Genomic DNA, 26,798 nt, shown 5'->3' with positions numbered 1-26,798 from the left:
TGCCATTCCAGCTGATGCTGACTTACTGTGGTTTTTGTTTGTATTTTTAATTTTCTTTTCAGTTCTTTTAATTTTCTTTTTAAATTAAATATAGACATATTTATTTTTGCCTTGTTAGATTCAATGACATGTACATGCACGTCCTGAAATAAAACCATTTATCCCTCTGAGAATCTGCTTAGTAACACTAGAGCTTTTTCGGACTGCTGGTCTTGTGGGTCATTTCCTAAGCAGAATTGTGCTGCTTGATTTCAGAGAAACAGATTAGTTGGATTACATTAGCAGCGCTGTACACCATTCACACAGACTTTGTGTGTCTGTTTATGTAGGTTAGTATGGCATCTTGTGTTTTTAAAGAGAAGACAAGTTGGCTAGTCACTAGAATAAGGCGAATAAATGCACTAGCATGACGATAAAAACACACAACCAGGAAAGTATCAATCTGGTAGTCTCAGAACAAAGAGAGGTGCTGATGCAGACACAAAAGTTCATATGACAAATGCAACGCAAAAAGACAGAGTTCCTTTTTTTGTCTCCTTTACTGTGTCAGTTAGGTAGTAAGCACGGTACATGTGAAATGTTTGAGTACACCTAGACAATACTTGTATGGGACAAACTGTTCATTACAGCAAAAGGAAAGCAACCCAAAGTGTCCTACATCTCTGGGAATTGCTGCAGAAGATCTAGGAAGACATGTCAGCAGATTTCCTGAGCAAAGTTGAGCCCAGTGCTTTGTGATTTAAAAAGAACTTTACAACAGTTGTGCTCAACATTTCGACTGCTGCTGAAGTTCCGAAATAAAAGTGGCTTTGTTTGTGTAAAATTTGGTCCTGTTTTCCATACTAAAATATGTAAAATTCCATTCCTAGTTACTACCTTGTTGTAGAGAAGTAATCCTTTACAAATCTTCGTGAATACATTGTCCTTGTTTTGTAAGTAATGTTGTGCTGTTTGCTCTAATGGCGCCATTAAAAAATAGCACAGGGAAGGACTGAATTTTATTAAAAACATCTTACATTTACATTCATTCGTTTAGCAGATGCTTATCTCCAAAGCGACGTACACCTCGTAGAAAATAGTTTGTGCATTACCTTAGGAGAAAGACGCAGCTGCAGATGTGATTAAGTACAGTTAGTTTCCTTTACCATATGCACCAACGTTCATCACACAAGTAGCTGCATAAAATTACCCAAATATTGCCGATTCCTAATCACCTTCCTAGCTAGTTCTTTTTTTTCTTTTGTTTTGGAGATGAACATAAATATTTATGTTATATTGCAGGAGTGTCTCTGTAAAGGATTGATCCAAGCATGATCATGAACATTTATACCTTACATGAACATCTTCATACCTGTATTATTAAATCTGTGATGTAATGTTTGGTCATGTGTTTTTTTTTTTTAGGAGAAGAAACATGATTTGCCACAGGGTTTAGATTTCACCCGTTCAACTCTACCACCTCTAAGAAGAGCTAAGTCACTTGACCGAAGAACCACGGAATCTGTTATGACAGTAAGTGTTTTTTGCGCAGACTTGATTTTTGAGGTTGAAGAGTTACATGAGCACAGGTGAGCACAACTGAACGGAAGCATGAACAATTAAAAGTATCATTGTGGACTGAGATGTAGAAGTTATGAGTAGAGCAGCACAATCTAGTCTTGTTTCTGCAGGTGAAATTGTTTTAGAAAGTCTTAAGAGTCTGTGTCTCACAAATATTTCTGTGTACTGGAACATTATGAATTTAACAGTATTACGTGGCTTGCCCTTTTCAGAAGTTTAGTCTGGTCTCATCAAGTTTCTACATTTCATGGTGAGGAATAGAGGTCTGCAAAGAGGAGCAGGCTTTATAAGGCAGTTTCTGTGTGGTGCTATAAAAACCAACCATACCACCTTGCAGCCAGTTGTAGAACAGGGTTTCTGACCACTTTCAGTGGAGTGCTCTGTCAGTGATCTGTATATCAGTCATATCTTTTTATACACTGTGGTAGCACATAGTGTAATAGTGAAAGAACAGGTCTTGCAACCTTCTAAGTGGTTTCTATTTCTAATCTCCTGTTAAAGAGTTGTGGTCTCCTGGTTTCTTTTAACAAATCCTCCTGTACCCTACTTAATTTGTTCCTGTGGTATCTGTTTGTTCTCTGAGAACATCGACATCCTATTTGCCTTCCCCGTGGTGCTGGGGGCAGCATTCGCCCCCCCTACTCCACTGCCCAGGTCATCATAATGTGGTCTTTGCACTTGCCCATGGCTTCTATTCCTCACAGTTTGCCTTGTCTATGTACACATCATGGATCCATCTTTGTGCGTCCACAGCCGTACAGGCGACCTTGCATGTATGTGTTTCTGGTTGGTGAGTTTTAGTGAGCACATATGTGTGTGACTGCATGGTCCCCCTCACACAGCAGCATCTCACAGCTGAACACTTGGGATGAGATTAACGATATCACTGTGTGGCCAACAGGCGTGGCAACATTTGGAGTATTGGTGTAGTTGGTTTTCGCAAGCTGCTCTTTTGAAAAAAGAGAATGTAACATGATGAGGTTTTTTTGCCCTTGCTGTTTTTGTGTGTTTTTTCTAACTTCTGTCAACTAAAGGAATCGTGAGTTTATGTAAGAAAAAGTTGTTTTATCCTAGTGACTTTTATTCATGGTACTGATTTCTTTTTTCCTTTCTCTTAAATGATTGGCCTTTGTAATAGTGTAATGCTTGATATACTCATATGAACAAGTTTTCATTTCAGTTTTTGATGTAAGTAGATGTGGTCAGGAAAGAGAATTGAAGCTGGCATAAATTTGATATTGTGTTTCTAATTCCACTCATCTTGGTGGCATGTCATGTCAGATTTCTTCATGGTTAGTAAAAAGCATTAGGTTCACTGCTGATTACTGTTCATCGAAATGTCAAGGTGAATAAGCTAATTTTAAATAACTCAAAGTACTTTAATTTTTTCCCCCCCTTCCAGCCAGATTTGCTGAATTTCAAAAAAGGGTGGATGGTGAAACTTGATGAGCAGGGACAGGTAGGTTATCAGCAAAGTTGTCAACACAGCAAATGTGAGTTTATACACACGAGGAGTCAAGTTGAAATGGTAGCATGTATACATTCCGCAGTAAAGCATGAATGCATCGCACCCAGTCAATGCACATTTTTTACATTGTTGTTGCAAGTATGTGCTTCTCTGTATTCTTTGAATATTTCAGCTGTTTCATACCTTCACTTCTGTTACTGTTTTGTTGTTAGATTTACAAAGTGGTGTTCTGCATTAATATAGTCAGAAGATCAGAAACATTAGGGATTTTCTGTTTTTGGATTATTTTGTCAATGGTAACATGGTGGAAACATTTGCAGCCTCAGCAAAGAACTGCTGGTAACCATGGCCAAAATTTAGTTTTTTTTACATTTTTGACCCTCATTAATGTTACAAATCTTACTGAATGAATATAAAATAATGAATAATCTAATTAGTTTATTTGCCAGAGATTATTATAAGGCAAAAAGTATACACAGAGCTTTGGTTCATTAGGTTTTGTTGTATTTACTCATATGTCTGTGTACTTAACTGTGTCTGTTGGATGTTAAATGTAAAGCATACATTGGTAGATCTTTGCACTTGCTGAAGTGCTATTTATTTTATTTATTTATGCATGCAGGCTTCAGAGTGGTTTGGATGAACTTGCAGAGATTCTCTGTAGCCTTTAAAGTGAAGAGTTATGCTTTGAAGCTGTAGCTTCAATGGCCAAAGGTCCAAAAGGGTTGCCACTGCCCTTTTTGGTCCCTTTTTTCAGATGGCTTTTATCGTTTCAAGAAGCATGACCTCTTATTCTTGAAACGTTCTCCAATAATTTATATCAATTCAGTTGCTCTCATGGAGGCACAACTTTACCCTTTGTGATCTAGGGCTCTGACTTTTATACTGTGTTTTTTATGGGAAAAATAAAACCAATGTTGCTAAAAGATTTGACAGAGGGGGAAACCTACTCTTATCTGTTTTCTTTTAACTTTTGAACTGAAATTAAGATATTGATACTGCTGAGAATCACTGTGTTCTAAATTTCCTCTTGTAACTCTGATGCTTTTTTGTTCTCCCTTGATGGCTGAAAGTACAGACTTTGAATGTTGTGGGAAAAACCTCTAAATTGATCCCCCATGGGGCTGGATGTGTTTATATATGTAGTAGTTCTGCCACCATGTTCTAGTCTCTGCTGTCTGACTAGTTCTTCTGGGTCACTTTAAATTGTACTTGTTATCCTTGTGTTTTTAAAACTATATACAGTTGTATAACTGTGAGGTCCAGTGGCCTGCAGGGAGTACAAAACCAGAAAACAAATAACTGTAAAACATATTTGCTGTTATCTGAAATAAGTATGAGTATTTTCGGACTTTGTTCCCACAAATTAAGGTATTACAATTTCAGCATACCAAGAACAAATGTATTTACTTTTGGATAAATTTTAACACTGTTTTATTTGTCCTCTTAAGTGGAAGAAATATTGGTTCGTTTTGACTGACCACAGCCTTCGATACTACAAGGATTCTATTGCTGAAGAGGTACTTGAAGGATAAAATTTACTGTAATTATTCTGTTCATCTACTTAAATGTTGGCAGAATAATTTCAGATACAACCATGATACAGCCTCTTTTTTTTATTTTTATTTTAAGTGTCACCTTTTTCCTGTTACAGGCCTCGGATCTGGATGGGGAGATTGACTTGACTACCTGCTTTAATGTTACTGAATACCAGGTTCAGAGGAATTATGGCTTCCAGATTCATGTAAGTGAATGAGCTCTTTGTGTCATCTCATTTTACACTAGATTGTCTGGTTATTAAAGACATTTCAGGTACGCCACTACGGTGGTCCAGAGACAGCCCCAAAGGCGTAGAAATGGTAAATAATAGATTACTTTCTGAAACTTGCATTGTTTCAGGGCTAGCAAGTGCTTGTACAAGAATGACTGACACAGTTTACAGGTTGCGTAGTTGAATTAGACCGAGTTACTAAATTTCCCGGTGGAAACTGGAGGAAATAGGTCCTTAACTAATGTGTTACACCATGCTCTTATATTGCAGTGGAGGATGCCATGGTTCAATTTTTCTGTCTGGGCCAGTCACTGCAGTTTGAATGTGCAAGAAAAGGCCAACAGTTACCCATGAAGAGCTTGCTTGCACATTCCAGATTTTCACTGACTGAACATGTTTATTTAGCATTTTCTAATGAATTTGAAATACCATCTATAAATGTTGCAGGAGGTTTAAAAACAGTTATGAGTAATCAACCTAATGGCTGATCACTCCAGTTAGTTTGCTTTTGTTCAAAGATTGTAGGTACATTTTCCTTAGCTAATTTAGGATGTTTTATGTTAGTCATGGAATATTTTCGAACTCAGACTTTATAAATCATTCTGTAAGCTTTTCAGATTTGATGGAAAAAAAATTTAGTCCTCAAGGCTTTTTTTTTTTTTAAAAAAAAAAAAAGATTTTTTTCTCAAACTTAGTGGACCATTATCGCTTGGTGCTGTTGTGTACAATTGTTAAACTAGTAAATCAGTGTGTGGATACAAAATGGCTTGAAAATGTATGCTGGATGTCCTCATTTCTTATGAGAGGAGCTTCTAAACTTGATATTTAATTTGCCATGTACAGCATACCTTTGCTTTGACGTCTAAATGTTTTGCATCCCCCCCATCAACCTGAACCTCAGACACAAGAAGCTGTGTACACACTGTCAGCCATGACAGCAGGGATACGCCGGAACTGGATACAGGCAGTGATGAAGAATGTGCGACCTTCCACTGCTCCTGATGTTGCTAGGTCTGACTTTCATGAACCCCATCCATCTGATGATAAACACATCCTCCATTTCTCTCCATCTGATCAGTGTTACAGCTGTGTATAAGAGCAATATACTACAAGAAACCTTAGGACAACTAATAGTTTTAATTAGTAAAACACAAACCCAATGGGTTATGTACTTGTCATGTGGAAGATAAAGTCAAAGTTTGCTAAAATATTGAAATGTTACTTTACATCTCTACTGTGCAGTCTGACGGATGATCATGGACCTTGTGGCCCATTGGAAAGTCTTCTGAAGCCTGACATAACGCAGGACTCCCTCTCTTCTGAAACCTCCTCTGTTGAGCGGGAACCAGGCCTAAAGAGGAGTCGTGCCCGGGACCGGAGACGAGAGGGACGCTCAAAGACTTTTGATTGGGCTGAGTTCCGCCCTATTGCCCAGGCACTCGCCCAGCAGCGGGCACGGGAGGCTGATGCTGTTCAGGCTGAGCTTGGTGATATAGAGCGCAACCGACGGCGAGAGGAGCGCAGGAAGAGGTATGAGTCAGTCACAGGGTCTTCGTTGGAACCCACTGGGGTGGTCCTTGAGAGCAGTAGCCATGGGGATGTAGCTGCACCCTTGCTAGAGCGGCAGAAAATGATGCAGGAAGAGATTGAACAGCGCTGGCAGCAGGTGGAGAGAACACCCATCCGAGAGGAGCGCCGGGTTCCTTTGTCCATAACACAGGCCAGGGCCACAGCTGAGCTGGAAAATCTTCTGGAAAGCTACAAACAGTCAGTGAGTATAAGAGCCCAGTCATACGTTTACATTTATTTATTTAGGGGTGCTTTTCTCCATAGCCCATTTGTGTTATACTGCTTAAAATGGTTTGCCCATTTTTATAGCCAAGTAATTTTTACTCGAGCAATTGAGGGTAAGTACCTTACTTCAGGGTACTAAAGCAGGAGGTGGGATTCAAACCACTGAATCTCTGTCTAAAGGTTCTGTCCTGACAAGAATGCTACCTGCTACCCCCTATACCCCATGACTTAGCAGCAAAAGTTGTGCAAGATTATCAACAAAATGACTGCCAGTCAGTTGACTATCCATATGATGCATGTGTTTGGTGACAGGTAGAAGAGCTGAAACAGCAGCTGGACAACTGTCACCAGCAGCTGATAGAGTCAAACCACCACAAGTTGGAGCTGGAGGTCCAGCTGAAGACAGCTCTAGAGCGCGAGCAGCAGATCCGCACTGGATACATCTCCCCGGTGAGTTTGTGTAAACTTCATTTGTCAATCTTTTTTTTTTTGTCCCTCCAAGCAGAGAGGGCAGGGCTTGTCTGTGGACCTGGTGGCATTCTTTCCATTAAACAGTCTTTGCATGTTTAATTTTTTCAAAGAACAACAAACTGACATCATTGAAGCTACAAACCAGCAGGAGAAATGGCTTGCATGAGTAAATTGCATGTGACAAAAAGATGTGGATCTTCCTGTTTTAACCTTTTTGGCTTCTACTTGTTTATCTTCTCTTGCTATATTGTATAAGTATGATTGACAAGCCATGTTAGCAATTTTGAAATGTACATTTATTAACATGAACATGAATTGGGAATGAAGCGTGAGATCCTTGGAAGCTGATGAAGGGGGATTACTTTCTCAAGAAAAACTGTAAAGTCTGAGTTGCTGAAATGTCAAAATAAGTGGCATAAATGTATATTTTTATATACATTTGCATGCATTTGCTATTTGTTTTGTTAACTATCTGGACCAGAGAAGTTCATCTGCATTTCATGTGTTGGCCTTTCCTAAATATTTTGTGTAGACAGTCTTCTCTAAATTGTGATCTTTGTCATCGTCCATTGATGCTGATAATTCTAAATGGAGAAACATAGTTTATGTAAATGATTGAAGTGTATGAGATGTGGCATTAGTTATTTGTTTTGGGTTTTATTGAAATGGAAATGTAAAAGGCGTTCTCTGAGTTTGTGTACTTAAGCAAATGAAAAGCTTTGCTCTTTGTATTGGGCATTACACTTTTTTTTTTAAAAAAAAAAAAAATCCTTGGTTTTTGTTATGGTTTGTTTGGGTGAAATGTTTTCCCATTTGAAACTTGCGATGGCCAGAAAGGGTTTTATTTCAGTTGAATAGTCTTTATTGCCTTTATTAGCATGCAGAGAAACATGTAATCGGGAATTAATGTCCAGTTTACTCAGAACAGTTATTTCAAATAATCCTATTTTATTTCTGTAAGGTTTCAGGTGTATCTCAACCCATGCATACATTTTTAAATTTGTAAGCTCTAATGGCATAAGTATTCAAGAACGGATACATTATAATGCTGTGAAATGTTTTTGCCCTTTATATGGAGAAAATTAAAAATTACCATACAATTCCTCCATGACGTACATGCTTAACTATGGTATGCTTCCCATCTCCAAGTAAACAACTCGGTACTAATTTTGCATTTCTTACAACATAAATAACTCTTAACCATTTAATGTGCATGTTCTTTTGTGACCTACTAACTTTAGCCCTTAAGTCTTTTTTCCCAGCACTCTGCATTTTTGCTTTTCCCCCCATCAAACTGGATACTTTGACATTTTTACTTTTAAAATTGAAAGTTTCAGACCTTGTGAAGTAGGCCAGAAATTTGTAATTTGTTGCATTGCTCCAAAGTGAAAAGAAATTGGGAGAATTTTGTAGAAAATGAATCCACAATATAGTAATTTTTCCCCCACAACTCTGCTGAATGTTAACCAACTATCTGGTCCCCTTTTCCAAGCTGGATCCTCCTTTGGGTCTTGAGGCTGAACTGGAATCCCAGAAGAAGAGACAAGAGCTGGTTAGTTCTCAAGCTCAGAACTTAAAAAAGAAGTACCAGGAAACAAAAGAGCTCCTGCAGCAGCAAGAACTGAAAAAGCGCAGCATGCAGGCTCAGCTTGGCCTTTCGCTCTCACCTCTGTCTACCAAAGAACCCTCCTTCTCCAATGTCCAAAGCTCAGCCATTTTGCAAAGTGATCCTTTTGAGTCTGACCACACAAAAACGATTTGCATCACATTGCAAGATGCTGCTGGAACAATTCAGGAGGTAGAGGACTTGATTTCGGGCAATCCTTTAACTTTGAAAGGGTTGCTGCAGTTGCTGGGCTCCCATGGTGAGCTCCATCATGGAGATTTCTTCAATAGTATGGGTATCAGTAACCAGATATCTGTAGGCGACAGGCCCCGTGGTTCAAAGCTGACAGGAAGTCTGAAATACCAGCAAGAATCTGAGGATGGCCTTTTGAAGAATTCAGGTGTCCATGATTATGACGTGCACTTCTTAAGCATGGAAGGTTTGTTAGAGAGGGCACAGAGGCAGAAGATGGAAAGCTTGAAGAGCCCTTATGGGCCACTGTGCCAGATCGAAGAACACTCAGAAGCTAATGAGGTCACCATCAGGAAACTGTCCCAGAAGTTGGAGCTGCTTATGAATGAGAATGAGGTGTTAAACCAGCGCTATCAAGAAATCATGAATCAGTTGACAGAGGCTGACAGGGAGATAGAGAGACTGAAGGAACAGCTTTTTGATCAGCAAGGTGGGCACGAATATCAGATGGTCATGGAGGAACTAAATAAAATGAAAGTCCACCTGACAGAGAGGGAAGCTAGCTCTATTGACAAGGAGTTTTATGAGAGAGAGCTAAACAAGAAGTCACAAAAGCTTCAAGAAGCCCTCCGTAGACTAGAGGTGCTAGGTAACAACTTGAAGGACACAGAAAGGAAGCTGCAGCTCAAGGAAGCAACACTGAGTGGTCTTGGCTTCCAAATGGGTAAGGAAATCAACCATGAGTTGCTCCTAGAAGAAAAGGCACAGCTCCACCATCAGCTACAAGCCACGGAGGCAAAACTTTCTGAAGTAGAGAAGCAGCTTCGCTCTGCAGAGCTGTCCTGCCATGATCTTCAGGCCCAGAATGCAGAGCTCAGAGTGAGCAACCAGGAAACAGGAAAAGTACATAGTCAGAAGTTTTTAGATATGCAGAGTGATGTGATGCTGAAAGAGAAGGCAGTGAGAAAGTCAGAGGAAGGGGAAAGGGTAATAATTAGCTATAAAGAAGCAGGTTTTGAGAGACTTCTTTCAGATGAAAAAAGTATGCAGCAGGTGATTGAAGATATAAAGATCAAGTCAGAAGCACTTAGCAAAGTATCAGAAGTGTTAGGAAAGGTAGACATGAATGTTGAAAGGACACTGAATGAGTTGATCAGCAGTGTGTCTAGTCAGATGCCTTCTGATGGGCAGGAGCTTGTTGACATGAATGAAGTGGTGATGAGAAAGTTACTTCTAGAAGGGGAATTTTGGGGGAGGTTATTAAATGTGTTGGTCAGCTCACCTCAGTCAAATGAATGTGAGTTTGCAGACAGCTTTCTGCATGATGTTGCAGAGCGCATGATAGTAGAGAAGCGAATGTTAGTTTTAGCCAGCAAGCTTTTCTCCCTACCTAAAAAGGAACGACATGGAATCGGCCTGAAAGCTGTCGAAGCAACAGACACAACCAAGTCTCATGAAAGCTTTGAAGTGTGTGAAAACACTGAAAACAAAATTGTTGAAGCAGACAGCAAGGACATTTCCAGTTGGTGCAGCTGGCTTGATGATGACACTAATAAACTAATAAAAAAAGATCTCATGGAAACTTTACAAGGGAAAGTTTTCTTGCTGAACCAAATTCTCTCTGCCATTCAAACCTCCACCTGTTCAAACAATGAACTGCAGTCATTGGTATTAAGGCTATGTGACTTTGAGAACCGAGAGAAAGGGTGGTTTGGTTATGTACAAGATGCAGTTATGGAAGCACACTCATCTTACCTGATAAGCCGGCTGGATGTACAGAGGAAAGTACTTAAACAGATGATGTTGCAAGGGTCATGTGCCACTGAAACAGGCTGTCAGAACTATGCCAAACTACTGAGGGAAAATAAAGAACTCAGAACCAAACTGGAAAACATGCAAAAAAAGGTTTTGGAGAACAAAGGCCCAAAGACTGAGGTAGACAAGCCAGTGACACACATCCATATTGATGGTGAGCCCATTGACTCGTTAGATAAGGCCATCCAGTTGCAGGACATGGTGGCCAAACATAAGAAAGAGCTTCGGGAAGTGAAGGATGCCTATGAACAGGAGACAGAGAAACTGAGGCTTGAAGTTGCTAGAGCAGGAGAGACCCTCCGGCTGAGATCAGAGGAGAATGTGAAGGAGATTGACTCCCTAACCATCTGTATGGAGAACCTGAAGAGGAAACATGAGATGGAGAGGAAAGATATGGAGGAGCACTTCAATAAGGAAATTGAGGCGCTGAGAAGCACAGTGGCTCCAGATGGAGAAGACATTTCTGAGCCTGGCAGGTTGCATTCGATGTCCTCTCTGAAAGAGCGAATACAAGAGCTAGAGGGCCAGGTCTCCATCATGACTGAGGAGATGAAACGGCGCGAGTGCGAAGGTCACGCAGCATCTCTGCGATTGAAATACAAGAAAGACCTGGAAAAACTGAAGGTGGAAGTGTTCCTTGTTTCTGCTTTCTTTTGTATTGCCTTGTAACTCCTTGTGATACTCCCCTCTTGTAACCCTGTGACCTTATTTCCTTTCTAGTTCTGCTTCTGTAAACAACTTCCTGAAGTGCTGCATGGCATTTAACCCTCTATCTGCATGTAGCCCTTTGGTGTAGTTCAGTATACTGAGGTACCCATTTCTTTTATCATAGTTTATGATGGTCATACTGAAAATATTAACTGTAAACTCATCTTAAATATTGGTAAAGATAAAACACTAGGACTGCCGAAGTTCAATAGTACAATGAAGTCCATAACTGTTTGTGAAATGGGTCCCACAGTTACAGGACATGCCATGCTTCTACTAGACTTCAAGATAAACATTTGCTTCCCTACATACACTGACACTCAAAAACATGCAGTGGAACCCTAATACAGAAGTCACATTATGCTTATTCTGATTTGATTGCTTCTTCATACACTAATATACTTCTTACACTGGTTGTTTTAAAATGTACTGTTCCTGGACCAGGAATGAAATAGTTTTATGATTTGAGTATGTATTTGGGTTCATATGTGTGTCTTTGGTGACTTCTCCTTTTTCCGTCTTAAACTGCTCCTTGCCACTGACTTGCGAATGATCATTTAGACGTGTTACAAATAGGTTTTAATAATGATATGAATAATCACTAAAAGATCAGTGTTCACATTTAAATTTAGTCATTTAGTTTTTCTCCAAAGTGACATTCATCTTAGGGGGGGGGGGGGGGGGGGGGACAATGAGCACATTACATTAACATAAGGAGAGACTTAGATGGAGACGTGATTCTAGAGCACAGTTAATTTGTCACATTCCACCATACAAACCAGTATATATCATATGAGTAAGATGCAAGAAGATCAATACATTTTTTTAGTTAGGTGTTGTCTGTCAGTTTCCAAAAGCATTTCTCTATGAAAGATGAATTCTTTCTTCTTTTGATGGTGCTGTTTTGCAGTGTGAGTGGTTTACTGTAACCTCATGTACAGTAAAACTAATTCTTTAAAAATACTTCCAAGCATTGTACTTTGTTGTTGGCCTTCTTTCCAAAAATTCTGGAAAAAAGTCTGTCAGAGGTATTTACCTATGGAGGCAGCATGAATTGAAATTTTAATATTTTGCTTCTGAAGTATTGAGCTGTAAGGTGGGTGGGAAATAATCAGGTTGTGCTGAAATGACATGTTGCCATGTCCTGACTTTGCTTTAGCCTCGGTTGGACATTTAAGTAACTTTGTAAATGATCTTCTTGCTCACTGAGACCATTTCTGTATCTGATCTGTAATGAGGAGGTGGCAGTGCAGTGGTTCCTCACCACTGATTGTGTGTCTTGTGTGTTCCTGCCCTGGATTTCTTTCAGTAAATCCCTTTCAATTGCAAATTATGCCCAGTTCATTAACAGTAACATACATATGTCTTTGAACAAAGTTTTTAATTGTCAACAGGTATTAGTATAGAATGTTTTTGATCCCATTTTGAAAGGATGTATTTTATACTATATTATTATTGATGATGAACAATAGTAATGGAACAAAAAAAGGTTCTCTTTAAAAAAGAGCACTGCTGTGTCATTAATTCAACAAAAAACCTTAAATTGACAGTAAATTATTGCATTTAAATGGAATCCTTTGTCTTAGATTAATTTATTTTTATTGTAAAGAAGATAAGTGTGAATGTCACCACTGTCAGAATATTTTTTAAGATGACCACCATGTTTCAGTGCTGCCAGGTGGAGACACCAAAGTCAAAACCCATTCTTTGTCAATTTGGGTTCAAACTGGACCCTTTCATTTTTTTTTTTTTGTTTTGTTTTTGCTTCTTATTATATAGTGTTTTGTACAGGAAACCACTCTTGCTTAGTATCGCATCCTAGAATTATTTATTTTAAATGAATTTTCTTAAAATTTTAACACTTGCACATAAAGTGTCTTCCCACTAATTTCTCTTTTCTGAGGAATGTAGTTTAAAAGCTTAATGTTGCTTTTAAATGACAGTTCCAATAGTGTTCTTAGTTTTGGTTTTCTTCATGCAGCTTATTAAATTGTCACTATATTGAAAATTTTACTATGAAATATTTGTTGCCTTGTGACTATAGCTATATTTATCCATTTTATTATTTTACACATAACTGCTGGTCATGTATAAAATTATACAATTAAATTCTTATTTCTTGCTTATTTGGATGAAATATTTTACATTCCAGTTTGGAAAGATTGTTTTCATATAATGTTAGTAACTGCATAGGGGGGCGCGGTGGCGCAGTGGGTTGGACCACAGTCCTGCTCTCCGGTGGGTCTGGGGTTCGAGTCCCGCTTGGGGTGCCTTGCGACAGACTGGCGTCCCATCCTGGGTGTGTCCCCTCCCCCTCCGGCCTTACGCCCTGTGTTGCCGGGTAGGCTCCGGTTCCCCGTGACCCCGTATGGGATGAGCGGTTCTGAAAATTGTGTGTGTGTGTGTGTGTGTGTGTGTGTGTTAGTAACTGCTTCTTTTTCAGTCAACTAATCGAAAGTTTCACTGGGTAATGCAACACACTCAGTGTACCGTTTGCCCCATTCCACCAGCCCTTTAGGGCTCGTGGTCAGTCTCTGGTGTTGATGTGAACAATGTGAGCTCTGGTCATCTGACACATTTCAGGGGAAACTAAGGTAATGTGCTGTAGAATATATGGCAGTTTACCAGTATACCATTGTAGAAAACATGTATTGAGAAAGTCTGAGTTCCATTTGCCATTTTTCTAATGTGATGTAAAAGTATTTTGCTGTGACCTCTGAAGCATTTTATTTTTTTTCTCCAACTATTGTAATTACAAGAAGTACTTGTAATTTACATTTATTCATTTAGCTGACACTTTTCTCCAAAGCAGCTTGCAGTGTTAAGGTTACAATATTTACCCATTTATACAGCTGGCTAATTTTTACTGGAGCAATTTTAGGGTAAGTACCTTGCTCAAGGGTACTACAGCCTGAGGTCGGGATCAAACCTGTGACCTTTGGATCCAAAAGCAGTAGCTGTAACCACTATGCTACCGGCTGTCCCAATTTCCTCAGAAATTGTGTGGTTGTATTTTTTTTTTTTTTTTTTTACCTGACAACAGAACAGAGCTGGATAACAGCAGGATCAGAATCAGTATATTGAGAAATGCAACTACATATAGATAAATGGAACATAAGGGGAAAGGTTACAATATTTAATAGGGGGTGAGAAATCCCAAAAGGATGACCAGATATTCTAGAATTCTCTGAGTATAATACAGTTCAAATGTTCTCTGTTGAAAGAAAGTTGATACTTGAGTCATTCATATATTTGTGAATGGAACAGGAGGTATATCAAACTTTTTGTTAAAGATCTTTTAAATAAGTGAATGAACATAGGATATAAGCTTACATTGAACCACATTCCCAAAGTAAGTGCATCAAAATGTCAGGATTGTCCTTAAATTTAAAGCACAGCTCTCTGGAAATATCTTGTGAAGGCAAACTGGAATAATGTAGATTTTCTTAATGACCTTAAAATTCTGTTTTTGGATACCAAGAGAAGTTCACGTGAGCAGTTTTATTATCTGTTTTGTGAGTGTAAAAAAAAAAAAAAAAAAAAAAAAAAGACAGAAAAAAAAGTGCTGTGCGAACAAGTGCAGCTGTCGCTGAACTCTGGCGACGGGAAGCAGTGTCGCCCTGCTGGGGAGCTGTTTATACTGGGAGATTGTGATGGTTAGGATGCAGGGCCCTTGGACTTTACTCTGTGGAAATGGATGGCAATGTGCTTGTTCGGTCACATCAAGAATGCGCTCGACAGCATTGTGTATGGGGCAGCTGAGATTAACGCTGTTGAAAGGAGGGCGGATGTATGCTTGGCCTGAAGCTTAACGCACCATTCAGATTCTTTCTCATGGAAACGTACTGTAAATATAATAGTGAAATCCCCCTTATCTTCAAACCATGCTGATCTCTAACTGTGGTGATCAATCCTTCTGCATTCTTCTGGGAATAATCTGAGAGCAGCACACTTGAATTCAAGCAGCTCCCCTCAGACTGTACTGTGGAGGAGGGAACGCTGACGGTTCAGAAGTGGGCTAAGGTTTGGGATAAATTCACTTTATACAGTGTTTTGAAGATATGCCAGCCTTTCTGTTTGCAAACATCATGGCTGATCCCAGCCCATATTTCAGATTTGCATAGATCCTTTTTGAAGATTTGTGTATAAGGATTGCAGATCTCTCTTCCCATGCATAATCCTGTCAGTGTATTGTTCTTTAGGCACACCCAAGATGAATGTGTAGGCCTAATAAATGAAACTGAATTATTCCATTGTTTATATTCAGTCCATCTGACAAGATCAGGCATTTGCTCAGTTCTCATTGTGTTTTGTTTGTTTTGTGACGTGTTTGTCAACTGCCATTAAGTGTGTGATGCTGTGGTTGCACAGAACTGTAGGTGTGTTGTGTTGCTCACTTGTGAGTGCAGAGGAACCAGATAGTTCAACATTAAGAAACACTGGGACTCTCTCCCATGATTGTAGGACACTTGTGAGCGAGGCTTTGCTGCCATGGAGGAGTCACATCAGAAGGTGATCGAGGAGCTTCAGCGCAAGCACCAACGCGAGCTTGAGAACCTTCAGGAGGAAAAAGATAGGCTTCTGGCTGAAGAGACAGCTGCCACTATTGCTGGTGAGAGCCTGATGCACACCTCCTATATGAGGACAGCCATTTATGGTGATACTGCCCTCCTCAGTACATAATACACATAACCAGAGTCATCCACATTGAGTCCATGACAGTGGCTCTACAGGTTCTGGCTCTTCTATCCTCTTACCTACTTTACTGAAGTGATTATTATGATAGTAAATATCTCCACGTGTGAGGTGTATGTTAGTTCATTTAAATGGATAATGTGAAGCCTGATGGGTTAAGTTAGAAACTTAGATAAACTGAAATGAATAGAAATTTGTGCTAAGACATATTTATGTATGCTGTTTTTATAAACAGCTTGTACATTGCATGGCTTTGATGCTCCTGTGTTGGAAACATCAGGCATGACACAGAACATGGATTCCAGTTTATCTTTTGTTAACTAAAATGTTGCTTCCTGTTAAGTATACTTTAAAATGACTGAAATTAATAAAAAATAAATAAAAATTGCTTTACGCACATGAGGCAGAACCATGTTGTTCGATCAGGCACTACCACTGTGGGGTAAGGGAAGGAGGGTAAGTTGCGGTAAAGTGGGTCCTGTGGTGCCAACTAATTGAGAAGCGTTTTGTCTTAAATACAGACTGTGCCTTATAGCAAACTAACAAAGCTGGCCATGACAAAGTGACCAATTCATTATATTAGCATTTGGCAGTATCTAGTTAATTTTTTTATCTCAAAAACCATAATATGTACCTCTGTTTGTTGTATTTATTTGTTTGGTAGTCTCTGTAAAAGCAATAATAAATTAAAAAAAAAAAAAAAAATGTCCTTGGTATTAGTCTGAGATGCTCCCTGCTTCTACAGTCCCATTACCACCTTGCTCAGTGCTGCTTGAGTTTTTCTGAGTACATTTTGCTGCCCCTAATGGCAGAAAGCAGAAATTTTTCAATGCAGCACAGAAATTTTATAAAATGGGCTAGCCAAGAAAATCTAATTGAAAATAAACTGGGAAATGTTTGTATCTTTAAAAATGTATAACTTGGGTATTTGTAACATGAGGTACAAGTGTGTGTATGTATGGGTGGGTATATCCAACTGGTCTATCCATCCAACTGGTTAATACCAGTCCTAATTTGTTTCGAAAAACTGGAAAATAAAATGACTTATTCCTTTATTAAAATTCTTTCCAGTACTATCCCAAATTCACTCCAAAATCACCCAGAATATGTCTCATAAGTTAGAAATAATGCTTTTCTGCAGTAAGCTTGTGTAGTGGAAACAAGTTTGTGATAGTCTGTGTGGACTAGCTTGAGGACACAGGTGGTTTTGTTAGGTGGGTGGGGAAGAAACCTGGAGAGGGTGACATTTTCAATTCTAGCTTGTATTTGATCTCTCACAGAATAATTACTATTCACTGTGATTTTAGACCAACCTAACCTAAGGGAAATATCTTTGTCCACATTCTATACACTAACCCTTCTAAATTTTATTATGAGCCACTCACACGCTTTGCCTTTTCCACCTTACCCAGCACTTATACTTTTCTTCTTTAGGAGCCATTTTTCAGAAATAAAGCATTATAATAAATAAATGAAAAAATAGACAATGAAGGGATGCAAACACAAAGTGTTATAGCATGCTGTGTGTTCCCAGTTTAGGCAACAGGTAGTACAGGGTGGACTGGTGAAGTTCTTCATTAAAATATAAAACAGTCAGTAGAACAGGCATATAAACAGACCATAAACCAGGAACATTGGGCCGCATGTTGTGTTCCAGTGCAAACACTCCAGTCCCCGATTGTCCATTTAAGCAGCTTAGAGTGTAGAGATCCCGTTCTATGAGACTGTGAGCATGTCTCATAGTCTCTCTCTCATCTGCTTGGTACAGCTTTAAAATGTAGTTTCAGTTTGTGCCAGACTGAAAGTCACCATCCTGGACTGAGTGTCCCAGACCAGATGAAGCAGAGGAAAATCCAGATCAGTTAATAAGTGGTATAGATAATAGCAGACTGGATATGTGGAAAAACTGGATATTGGGAATTTGTGTGTGTGATGTTTTTAATACTGCATAGGAGATCATGTAAAACAGATGGATAGTTTTGCTTTCCAGGTGACCGAGGATTTTTTTATCCTCTTTGAAAGATAACAGTATTAAAACATAATCTTTAACTGAAAAGTTAAAGCCCTTTGATAAATGGCATAATAAAATTGACATGTAACCTGAAAATGTATGGTTATTCTTACAGACATGAAGGAAAATTACTTTGTGAGAGGAAATGAAGAAATGGTGGACTCAACAGTGCTGTATTTGGTGATGCCAGGCTAGCTTATTCCCTTTTTCTGGAATGCCTCTCTTTTTCTGTCACTTCAGCGATTGAAGCCATGAAAAACGCACACCGCACAGAGCTTGAGAGGGAGCTGGAAAAAGCACGGAAAGCAAACAGCAGCACAGAAAATGCAGATATTGAAGAAATCCGTAAACAGCATGAGTAAGTGGGCCCTTGTGCAAGTCTATTTTCCATTGGGGAAAGTGTCCTACCAAGCAGACATAAGATTATTATTGTCATTATCTATTAAGTGAGGAATTTCTATCCAAATAAATTTCTGTATTTTTTTTTTTATACAGTTGGCAATATCTCATGATTGAGTCAGCAAGTGTGAGGTTAAATTAGGCACTGGAATAATATGGGGGGCAGTTTTTTGTTTTTGATGTTATATTATGAGTGCACTAAATCCATGTCAAACTTTTTTAGATTTAGACTGCCCTTTGTCAATAGTGTTAGTATAGGTGGTAATGGAGTAGTAGTATTTTTTTTTTTCTTTTTTTTTTAATACAAACAAGCACTATTAAGAAAATACCCTAATCCATCTGGAATGCAATGCAGGCTGCATAGGGGATGGATGGTTAAAGCTGGTGAGTGTGACTAGACTTGGCAGGGCAGACCAGAACGCAACAGAAACGACAGAACAGTGACTCTGGCTCCACCTGAACTGGAAATGCAAAAAGTACTTGGTTTAGGGGCAGTAACCACCCCTTATGTTCCACCCTGGTGCTGCTTGTCTAGCCATTGAGTGAGATTGTGTCAGCAGTGCATGGAAAATAGAGGCCATGCTCTGTAAACATGGGTGAGCTTTGGCAAGGCAATGCCAGAATGCATGAAGGGTGACCCATTGTGTTCCTGTGTATGTGTGGCAGTGAGGAGCTGTCATCCTTCCAGAGAGAGATCGAGGTGTTGTCGGAGCAGTACTCCCAGAAGTGTCTGGAGAATGCCCACCTGGCACAGGCCCTGGAGGCTGAGAGGCAGGCACTGCGCCAGTGTCAACGAGAGAACCAGGAGCTCAACGCACACAACCAGGTGATGTCTGCCTGGAACTGAGTCGCATGAGGGTGGTGGGGTCGGCCCCTTGGCACTTGACACCGGAGTAGTTCTGCTCACACTCCATTTGGTTTCTATGTCCACACTTAAATGCTCAGTTTTATTTAACCATCGAGAGTAACTTCATCTTAATGTTTTTGTTTCTGACACGTGAGATTTCCCACATCACTTTAATATAGAATCTGTTTGTTTCTTAGGAGCTCAATAACCGTCTCGCAGCAGAGATAACAAAACTACGGTCAATGACCAGTGAGGATGGTGGTGATTCCTGTACCATGATCCATGGGAAGGAAGTATATGAGCTTGAGGTAAGAATAAAGGGTATTTTAAAATGATGCAAATAAATGTTTAACCCCTGAAATGTCTGTATTCCAGCACAGTAACTACACTTAAATGTAATTTAAATGCTGTGTTAAATTAGTTCTTATTTATTCTAATTTTGATTTGTATGACTTTACATTTTTAATATAAGTGTGCTCTCAGCTGAAGGGCATTCTCTAAGACTTTTTTAACACTATAATTAAATTTTCCATCTGTTTAAGCTTTGCAACTGAAAGAAGTTTCTCAGCTGTATAAAAGAAGGAAATGCATAAGAGAACATTTCTCATGGTTCTTCACTCTGTTAGGTCATGCTGCGGGTGAAGGAATCAGAGGTACAGTACTTGAAGCAGGAGATCAACTCCCTGAAGGATGAGCTGCAAGCTGCTCAGAGAGTATGTAGCCAGCAGTTCTGAGAAAAGTGTCTTGCTTTGGTCACACAGGTACTCAGCCTTGTAACTAGAACAGCATGAGGTTGCAAAATGTCTATATACATGTGCTCCAGGACAAGAAGTATGCAACGGATAAATACAAAGACATCTACACGGAGCTGAGCATAGTGAGAGCCAAAGCAGAACGTGACCTGGGAAGGCTGAGGGAGCAACTGCAGCTGGCCCATGAGGCACTGGGCGAGTCCTCGCTGGAGGACGTGGAGCGCGGCAGCTACGGTAGGGGCTCCATGGAGTATCCTTGACAGGCCTGAAAGCTGAAATTCACGGAGAGGCAGCGTACAAGTCCCACGAAACAGATTGCTATTGAACTTTGGGATTTGTAGTGTGGAGTGCAAGACACCAGGTGTGCACCTAGCAGTGGATGCATTGGACATTGCTAGCTTACAACAGAGTAAATCTGTTGAGTTGTCTTCTAAAGATGGCATTCAGTGTAACAATTGCTGCTGGTATCCATTTGTTCAAAGTAAGGGATACATTTCTTTTAGTTGAATATCCATAGAGTCACTATGAAACCAGTTGTGACAGCACTGCTGGATAAAACATCTGAAGCCCACAAACATTTAGCCTTAAAGCAGTGATGAAATGAATAGTGCTAGATTCTAAACTGATCCAGTTTCACAGGAATTTTGACCACCAGCCCAAACATGTAATTGCTAGCCTTCAATTTGTTCGCAGTAAATTAGATGCTACTGAACTTTGACTGAGTGAAGTTCTTCCCACCCTTATATGACCGCTGATCTTTGAGGGAGTGGTACTTTTGCTGCAAATTTTATTTGAAGTACGTACTATAGCTGATGCTTGTCAACTCCTGACAGATATCATGAAGTCTAAAAGCAATCCAGACATCTTGAAGATGGCCGCGGCAGCTGCTAAACGCTCAGAGCGGACGATGAGGTCAAAGGTAGGCAACAAACATCGCCAGTCTCTAAGGTAGCAGTAGTCTGCATATTTCGCATTGGTTCTCTGCTCTTATCTTGAATGCAAAGTAGAAAATTAGGCAAATGTAGAGGAGTCTTATTAAAGAGCAGTCTGGCCAAACGCTGTTTCTATATAAGCACATAAGTACTGCTGCATGACACAGTCACGCTGCCACCTACAGGCCAACTCTGCCAGTCGCCGTGCATTTATTATAGTTTGCTCATGTACCCTCTGCTGTTAGTGAAGCATTATAGCAGTAACTATTAATAATTTCCTGTGCTACATGGAGACATTATGGAGGTTTTTCTTACCCAGTTTTGTAATATTTTTTTCAGAGAACATTTTTGCTTTCTAGTCATTTTCTGTTTTCATTATGTATCCATAGCATTCTTTTTAAATGAGTCTCAAAGGTATTTACAAAATCACACACACACATATAGAAACAATATATGTAAAGAAAATAAAGAATATATGAAAATATATTTGAAAAAATTAAATATATTATTATTTTTGAGGGGTGCATGGTGGCTTCAGGCTTGGCCAGGTCCCGCTCTCTGGTGGGTCTGGGGTTCAAGTCCTGCTTGGGGTACCTTGCGGTGGACTGGTGTCCCATCCTGAGTGTGTCCCCTCCCCCTCCAGCCTTTCGCCTTGTGTTGCCGGGTTGGGCTCCGGTTCACCGCGACCCTGCTTGGGATAAGCGGTTTCAGACTCTGTGTGTGTGTTACTTTTTCCACAGGTGTCTTTGTATAAGCCATTGCCTCAGTTTTGAAGCTCTATAAATGTCACTTTTTTTTTTCCAGCTGTGTTAAGGAGCCAGGCCACAATGAGCTAGTTGTAATAAACTTCCTGGTAGTAGAACATTTTCTGTAACTGGAGAAGGTCCTCTAATAACTTTCCAATATTGTTATCACTTGTACACTGATTTATATTTGATTTAATTGATCCTAATGTGAAAATGTCACTCCATTGCATCTAACAGGAAAAAGCCTGGTAAGTGTAATGAGGTATGTTTTTTTTTTTTTTTTTTTTTTTTTTTTTTTTTTTTTTTTTCCTCCCCCCCCCCCCTCCTCTTCCTTTGTCTAATACACCCTGGTGCATTTCCTCCTTTTGTCCTCAGTCTGTGAATAATGACATGCCCTGGAACAGCTAGGGCTGCCTGAAGATATACTGACTCTGCCCCTTTTTAGATCACCATTGGCGTAGCCCACCTCATCTTATTTTGGAACTGATTTTGTAGCTAATCCTGAAAATATTTCAAACTCCATGAACTGTATAATTTTTTTACAAACAGATCCCTTGCTTTGGAGCCTTCTCCTTTAAAAATCAGGTTGTTGTGAAGGCTGCCTGAAGCGTTTCATGAGCATGAGGCACTTTAGCACGCTTTGGGCTTATGGGTACGTCACAGAGGGTCATCAAAGGTGGCTTTGCATGGACAAGCAGTGAGCAGAAAAGCTTTCAGTTCTCTGGGGTTTTGTCAGAGAGGATGCAACCATCTTTGTGATGACGCCATCATGCATTGTTGGAACATGCAGTGGTGGTGGTATTGACGTTTTCTCTGATTTCACTCTGGCACATTGTCCAGCCTCTTGAGGTCAATTCTTTTTGTAATGTATGATTTATGTAGGCTCTTTACAAGAAAGAGGTCAAAGTTTGTTATTTTCACCGCTGTGCTAATCAGTATTTTCTGACACTTTGTGTTTTTGTGTGAGCAACCTCATGCAGTCTGTGGTAAGTAAACGCAGTGGAAGCATGTAATATTCCTAAGTAGTAGCATACAAAACTTTTCATGTTTGTATGTTTTTCATTTCATCAGCTTCTGAAAAACAAACCACAAAAATGGAGATTTCTGTACTAATGCTTTACTTGGGTGTGCTCTCAAATGTGTATTCGTGGTCATAAATGCAGGGATGACTTTCTTTTTGTCTCTTTATCCAGTTTACCCTTTATTCTTCATGCAGTGCCCTTAATTTCGTTGCAGCCATTTCAAAAATTCTTCCGAAGACTCAACTCAGTCCACCTGCAAAGTATCTGTGGTGGTGTGAATAGTAATCAGTCAAGTCTATTACGCATATTTCAGCATGTGTTGTTTTGTTTTGTTCTGTCCCACTCAGCAAACATGCAATTTTCACTGTGGAGGTGGTGACATAACACAGCTTTTGGAATCGGCTTTGTCACGTGTTGTCGATACTTTCTATACTAAACACTTTGTGTATGTAATATTTAGCTAACAGTTTGACACTGCACTGTGATTAATGCTGCACCATGAGGTTAAAAGTTGACTTTTTAAAAAGAATAATGATTTGTATAGGTTGTGTTGTGCAAATCTGAATTGTCCAGATGGTTTCTTTCTGAATGGGAATTCTAATCTGCCTGTAGTTGCTGAAATTTACCTTACACACTCAAAATCTATAAAAAGTAATGGTGTTAATTCTTTTGCCATTTTATTTTCCAAGTTTTTAACTATATGTAGAACTTGTTAGCACTCATTTTCACAAGGTACATTGAACATTTCTTGGTAGACATTTATGATCTGTTATAGCATTATAGTTTAATTTTGTCCCCTTTGTAAAAATGCACTCTGTCAGTGGATAGCTTGAAACTTTTCCTATGGAAAACTGGGTCAGCATTTGAAATGTTTGAATTGAATAAAAGTAATTTAACATTCTTTGCATGTCTTTAATTGGCACACATTGTGGAGCTGTGGATAGAGATGAGATTGAGATACTTTGTCATTGTAAGCAATACAAAAAAATTTTGTGTGGCAGCCCTCAGAACAGCAGCAGAGAGAACACTTAAGATAAACGAATGAATAAATAGATTGAAACTTTGAAGTCCTTTCATGTAGCTTTTCTAATGCTAACGTAGCTTGTGGAGGAATGTATAGCCTACCGCACTAACTTGTTCACATAAACGTAGAGTCCTCCTCCTCCTCTGCTCTTCCCAGAGTCCCTCGTCCGATCCGCTTCAGATCCATCTTGTTGGTAAAAGGCCTGGAGGTGGTGAGGAACAGGCTCGGAAGCGCTGGTCTGTACAGGTTAACCTTTAGCCGAGCACGTGGGCCAGCTCGCATCCCCGCTTCTGTTTCCTCTCCCTCCGCCACCTGCACTGCTTCACTGGTGGAATGGCAATTCCGATGGGTTCTGGGGCGCGTAGGATCTCCAAGGGGATGAAAGTGGTATCAAATCTGAAGCTGTGTGCTGGTCTCTGGTGAAAAGTAAATGAAATTAGTAATATGCGCTGAAAGCTGCTGTACTGAGGGAGCGCTGAGCCGCTGTATCTGCACGCGCTGCCATCTTGGCCCCCCCAAAAAAAGTAGTTAAGGCTTCGTTCCTTTAGAAGTTGTTGCCTGTAACACAACATTCTATCTATAGTTGGGATAACTGTAGCATTCAGATGGAAAATATTTGGATGGTGTAATTTGCTTATTTATTGACTCTCGGTGTGGTGATCTCAAATGTCTGCTATAAGAATGTGAAATTTTCTTCCACCTTCCTCTAATATGTCAGTTATAGTCATATTTTCTGTTGAGTTATGTCTCTGCCCTTAATAGTGAAAAGAACACTGTGAGTATAAGTAATAATATAGAATTCAGTTTTCACTTTATTGCAGCTGTAAAGTTATTCTTTATTGTGGCAGCTTGACACCCCCCCCCCCCTTTTTTTTTAAAAAAAAAAAAAAAAAGTTGTATCTAGCCTATTTTCCAAGGAACACAAATCTACACTATAGATTGCCTTCTGCCAGCTTCTGATCATTCGTGTGTGACTTTTCTATGTGACAGAAAGCTGAAAGTGCACCAGAAAGTGTGACTCTGTTTGGTGTATTTCACGGGATGTCTACCTTGAGTGTCCTCCTTGGGTTGATTCCTCTGTCATGCAGCTGTTTTGGGAAGTTCCCTTGCCTGTACTTGCACCTCGTTGTAAACATTGGATCCTTATTGTATCTTTCCTTCATTTGTTCCTTTTTAGAGTTTGAAGGAGGGCCTCACCGCTGAGCAGAGACTCCACTTGTTTGACAACAAGGAAACGAAGGAGTTTTAACAGAAGAATCAACAACCATTGCTGCATGTTAGAGAAACTATATTTTAGCCATTGTAATTCATCTAGAAATACACCTGTCACATGAGTCCTATATTAAATTTGGTATGGAATTTTTTTTAATTTTTAATGTCTAGAATCTGCATTCCATGCACTACAGTTACTGTGACTATTTTCCATTGGCACGTCTTACTGTAAATATTGTGTTTTTAATGGAGCATCTATCATACATAATCTAAACACTACTGTGTAAGCTACTGTTTTAAACATGGTCTTAGTATATGTGAATAGCCAAAGGAATGTCTATTCGTAATGCCTAATTATCAAAACATATTGAAAATTGAATATTACTTCATAAACAATGGTATCAAAAGTCTTGCCTTCAGCCTGGCGTGTAATGATAGGTCTGATTAGTGTGCACATGTTAAAGCCTACTCCTGACCCCCTTATCATCTTAGTGCAGATGTTTGCTGGCTTTCTAAACAAGCTTTTGGAACATTTGCCTGCATTACTTTACAAGTGTAACAAGGCTAACCTGAGTTTTCCTTGTTAGCCTGACTCATGTTGGCTTGTATATGGTTCTTAACATCTTAGTGTAACTTTTAAGGAAAAAGAAGAAAAGACCCAAGAAGGCAATGTCTAAATTTACTTTGATAGTCTCACTGTTATAGTAATATAAATTTATATTTCTTTCTATAATCATAATGGTTCACTCCGCTGTAAGTTGGTTATGTTTGTAGTGTTGGTCAGTGGCAGTCCCTTTGTATTTATTTAAATATTTTTGAAATTGATTCATGTTTAATTTCTCTGTTCTGTCATTGTAAATATACAGCAAATGTATACCAACTGACTACAGGTTTATTAGCAATAAATATTTTTGCACCCTGTCTGTGCTTTCCCAGTTTTTTTTCCTTGCCTCCAAAAACCCTGTACTTTTTTATTTATAAAAAAAAAAAAAAAAATACTGCTGTGGAATCTCCCAAGTCACACACATAAGAAACTGTGTTAAACTGCTTATCACTTTCTTCCTCTAATTCCACACATCTTAGCCACAAATGAAATGTGTGGAATAAATATTGTACAAAAGCAATTAGAGAAAGATACAGAGAGTCTGAAACCACTTGTCCCAAGCAGGGTTGCAGCGAGCCGGAGCCTAACCCGGCAACACAGGGTACAAGGCTGGTGGGGGAGGGGACACATCCAGGACGGGAATCCAGTCCATCGCAGGATACCCCAAGCAAGACGCGAACCCCAGAGCCACCACAAAGCAGGCCCCAGCCAAACCCGCTGCGCCACCACATCCCCTGAGAAAGATAACTGCACACTAAATGCTTGTATCACCTTTTGAGTGTAAAAAGCTTTTTTTTTTTTTTTTTTTAATATACATCTTTCAATGCACCTGCACACATCAGTGATGTAGCATTGAATTATGAGGCGTTCTGGGTCTCTCTCCTTCACTAAGGTTTCCTGGCATCTTGGTACATTAACCACTTGACATGACCCACAGTGGAACCTGTGTAATACTGTCACATGGACACAACCTACTGTTGGATCTGATGGCTGCACACAGTAACTTCGACTGCCTATCACTAACTACAGAACTGACAACAGGCTTGGACTATAGCTCTACCTTGACAGACATTCTGGTCTTTGTATTAGAACATATCCACACAGCCCCCCGTCACCACAATAGATTGCCCAGGAGGGGTTGACAGGCACTGGTATAAAGGTTTATTTGT

General features: G+C 39.6%; 1 protein-coding gene across 3 annotated transcripts in view; it reads left to right on the top strand.

Moving 5' to 3' along the window:
* LOC108940019 (myosin phosphatase Rho interacting protein) overlaps positions 1-25,940 on the top strand; it is a 51,142-nt gene extending 25,202 nt beyond the window's left edge. For 2 of the 3 annotated variants that reach the window (XM_018761769.2, XM_018761770.2), the window contains 16 exons: positions 1,405-1,512; positions 2,963-3,019; positions 4,480-4,548; positions 4,683-4,772; positions 5,701-5,810; positions 6,042-6,570; positions 6,906-7,043; positions 8,557-11,301; positions 15,850-15,997; positions 18,332-18,449; positions 19,157-19,316; positions 19,535-19,645; positions 19,964-20,050; positions 20,161-20,323; positions 20,923-21,008; positions 24,991-25,940. In XM_018761769.2, coding sequence (XP_018617285.1) covers positions 1,405-1,512; positions 2,963-3,019; positions 4,480-4,548; positions 4,683-4,772; positions 5,701-5,810; positions 6,042-6,570; positions 6,906-7,043; positions 8,557-11,301; positions 15,850-15,997; positions 18,332-18,449; positions 19,157-19,316; positions 19,535-19,645; positions 19,964-20,050; positions 20,161-20,323; positions 20,923-21,008; positions 24,991-25,062 — 4,791 coding nt within the window. In that variant the 3' untranslated portion in view covers positions 25,063-25,940. The remainder of the gene's footprint in view (positions 1-1,404; positions 1,513-2,962; positions 3,020-4,479; positions 4,549-4,682; positions 4,773-5,700; positions 5,811-6,041; positions 6,571-6,905; positions 7,044-8,556; positions 11,302-15,849; positions 15,998-18,331; positions 18,450-19,156; positions 19,317-19,534; positions 19,646-19,963; positions 20,051-20,160; positions 20,324-20,922; positions 21,009-24,990) is intronic. The other variant, XM_018761771.2, reaches the window with a different exon arrangement.
* Positions 25,941-26,798: the final 858 nt, after the last annotated feature.

Source organism: Scleropages formosus, chromosome 20, assembly GCF_900964775.1.
Source record: "Scleropages formosus chromosome 20, fSclFor1.1, whole genome shotgun sequence".
Lineage (NCBI taxonomy): Eukaryota > Metazoa > Chordata > Actinopteri > Osteoglossiformes > Osteoglossidae > Scleropages > Scleropages formosus.
Note: the sequence above shows the minus strand (reverse complement) of the source record. Positions and strands in the feature narration are given on the sequence as shown.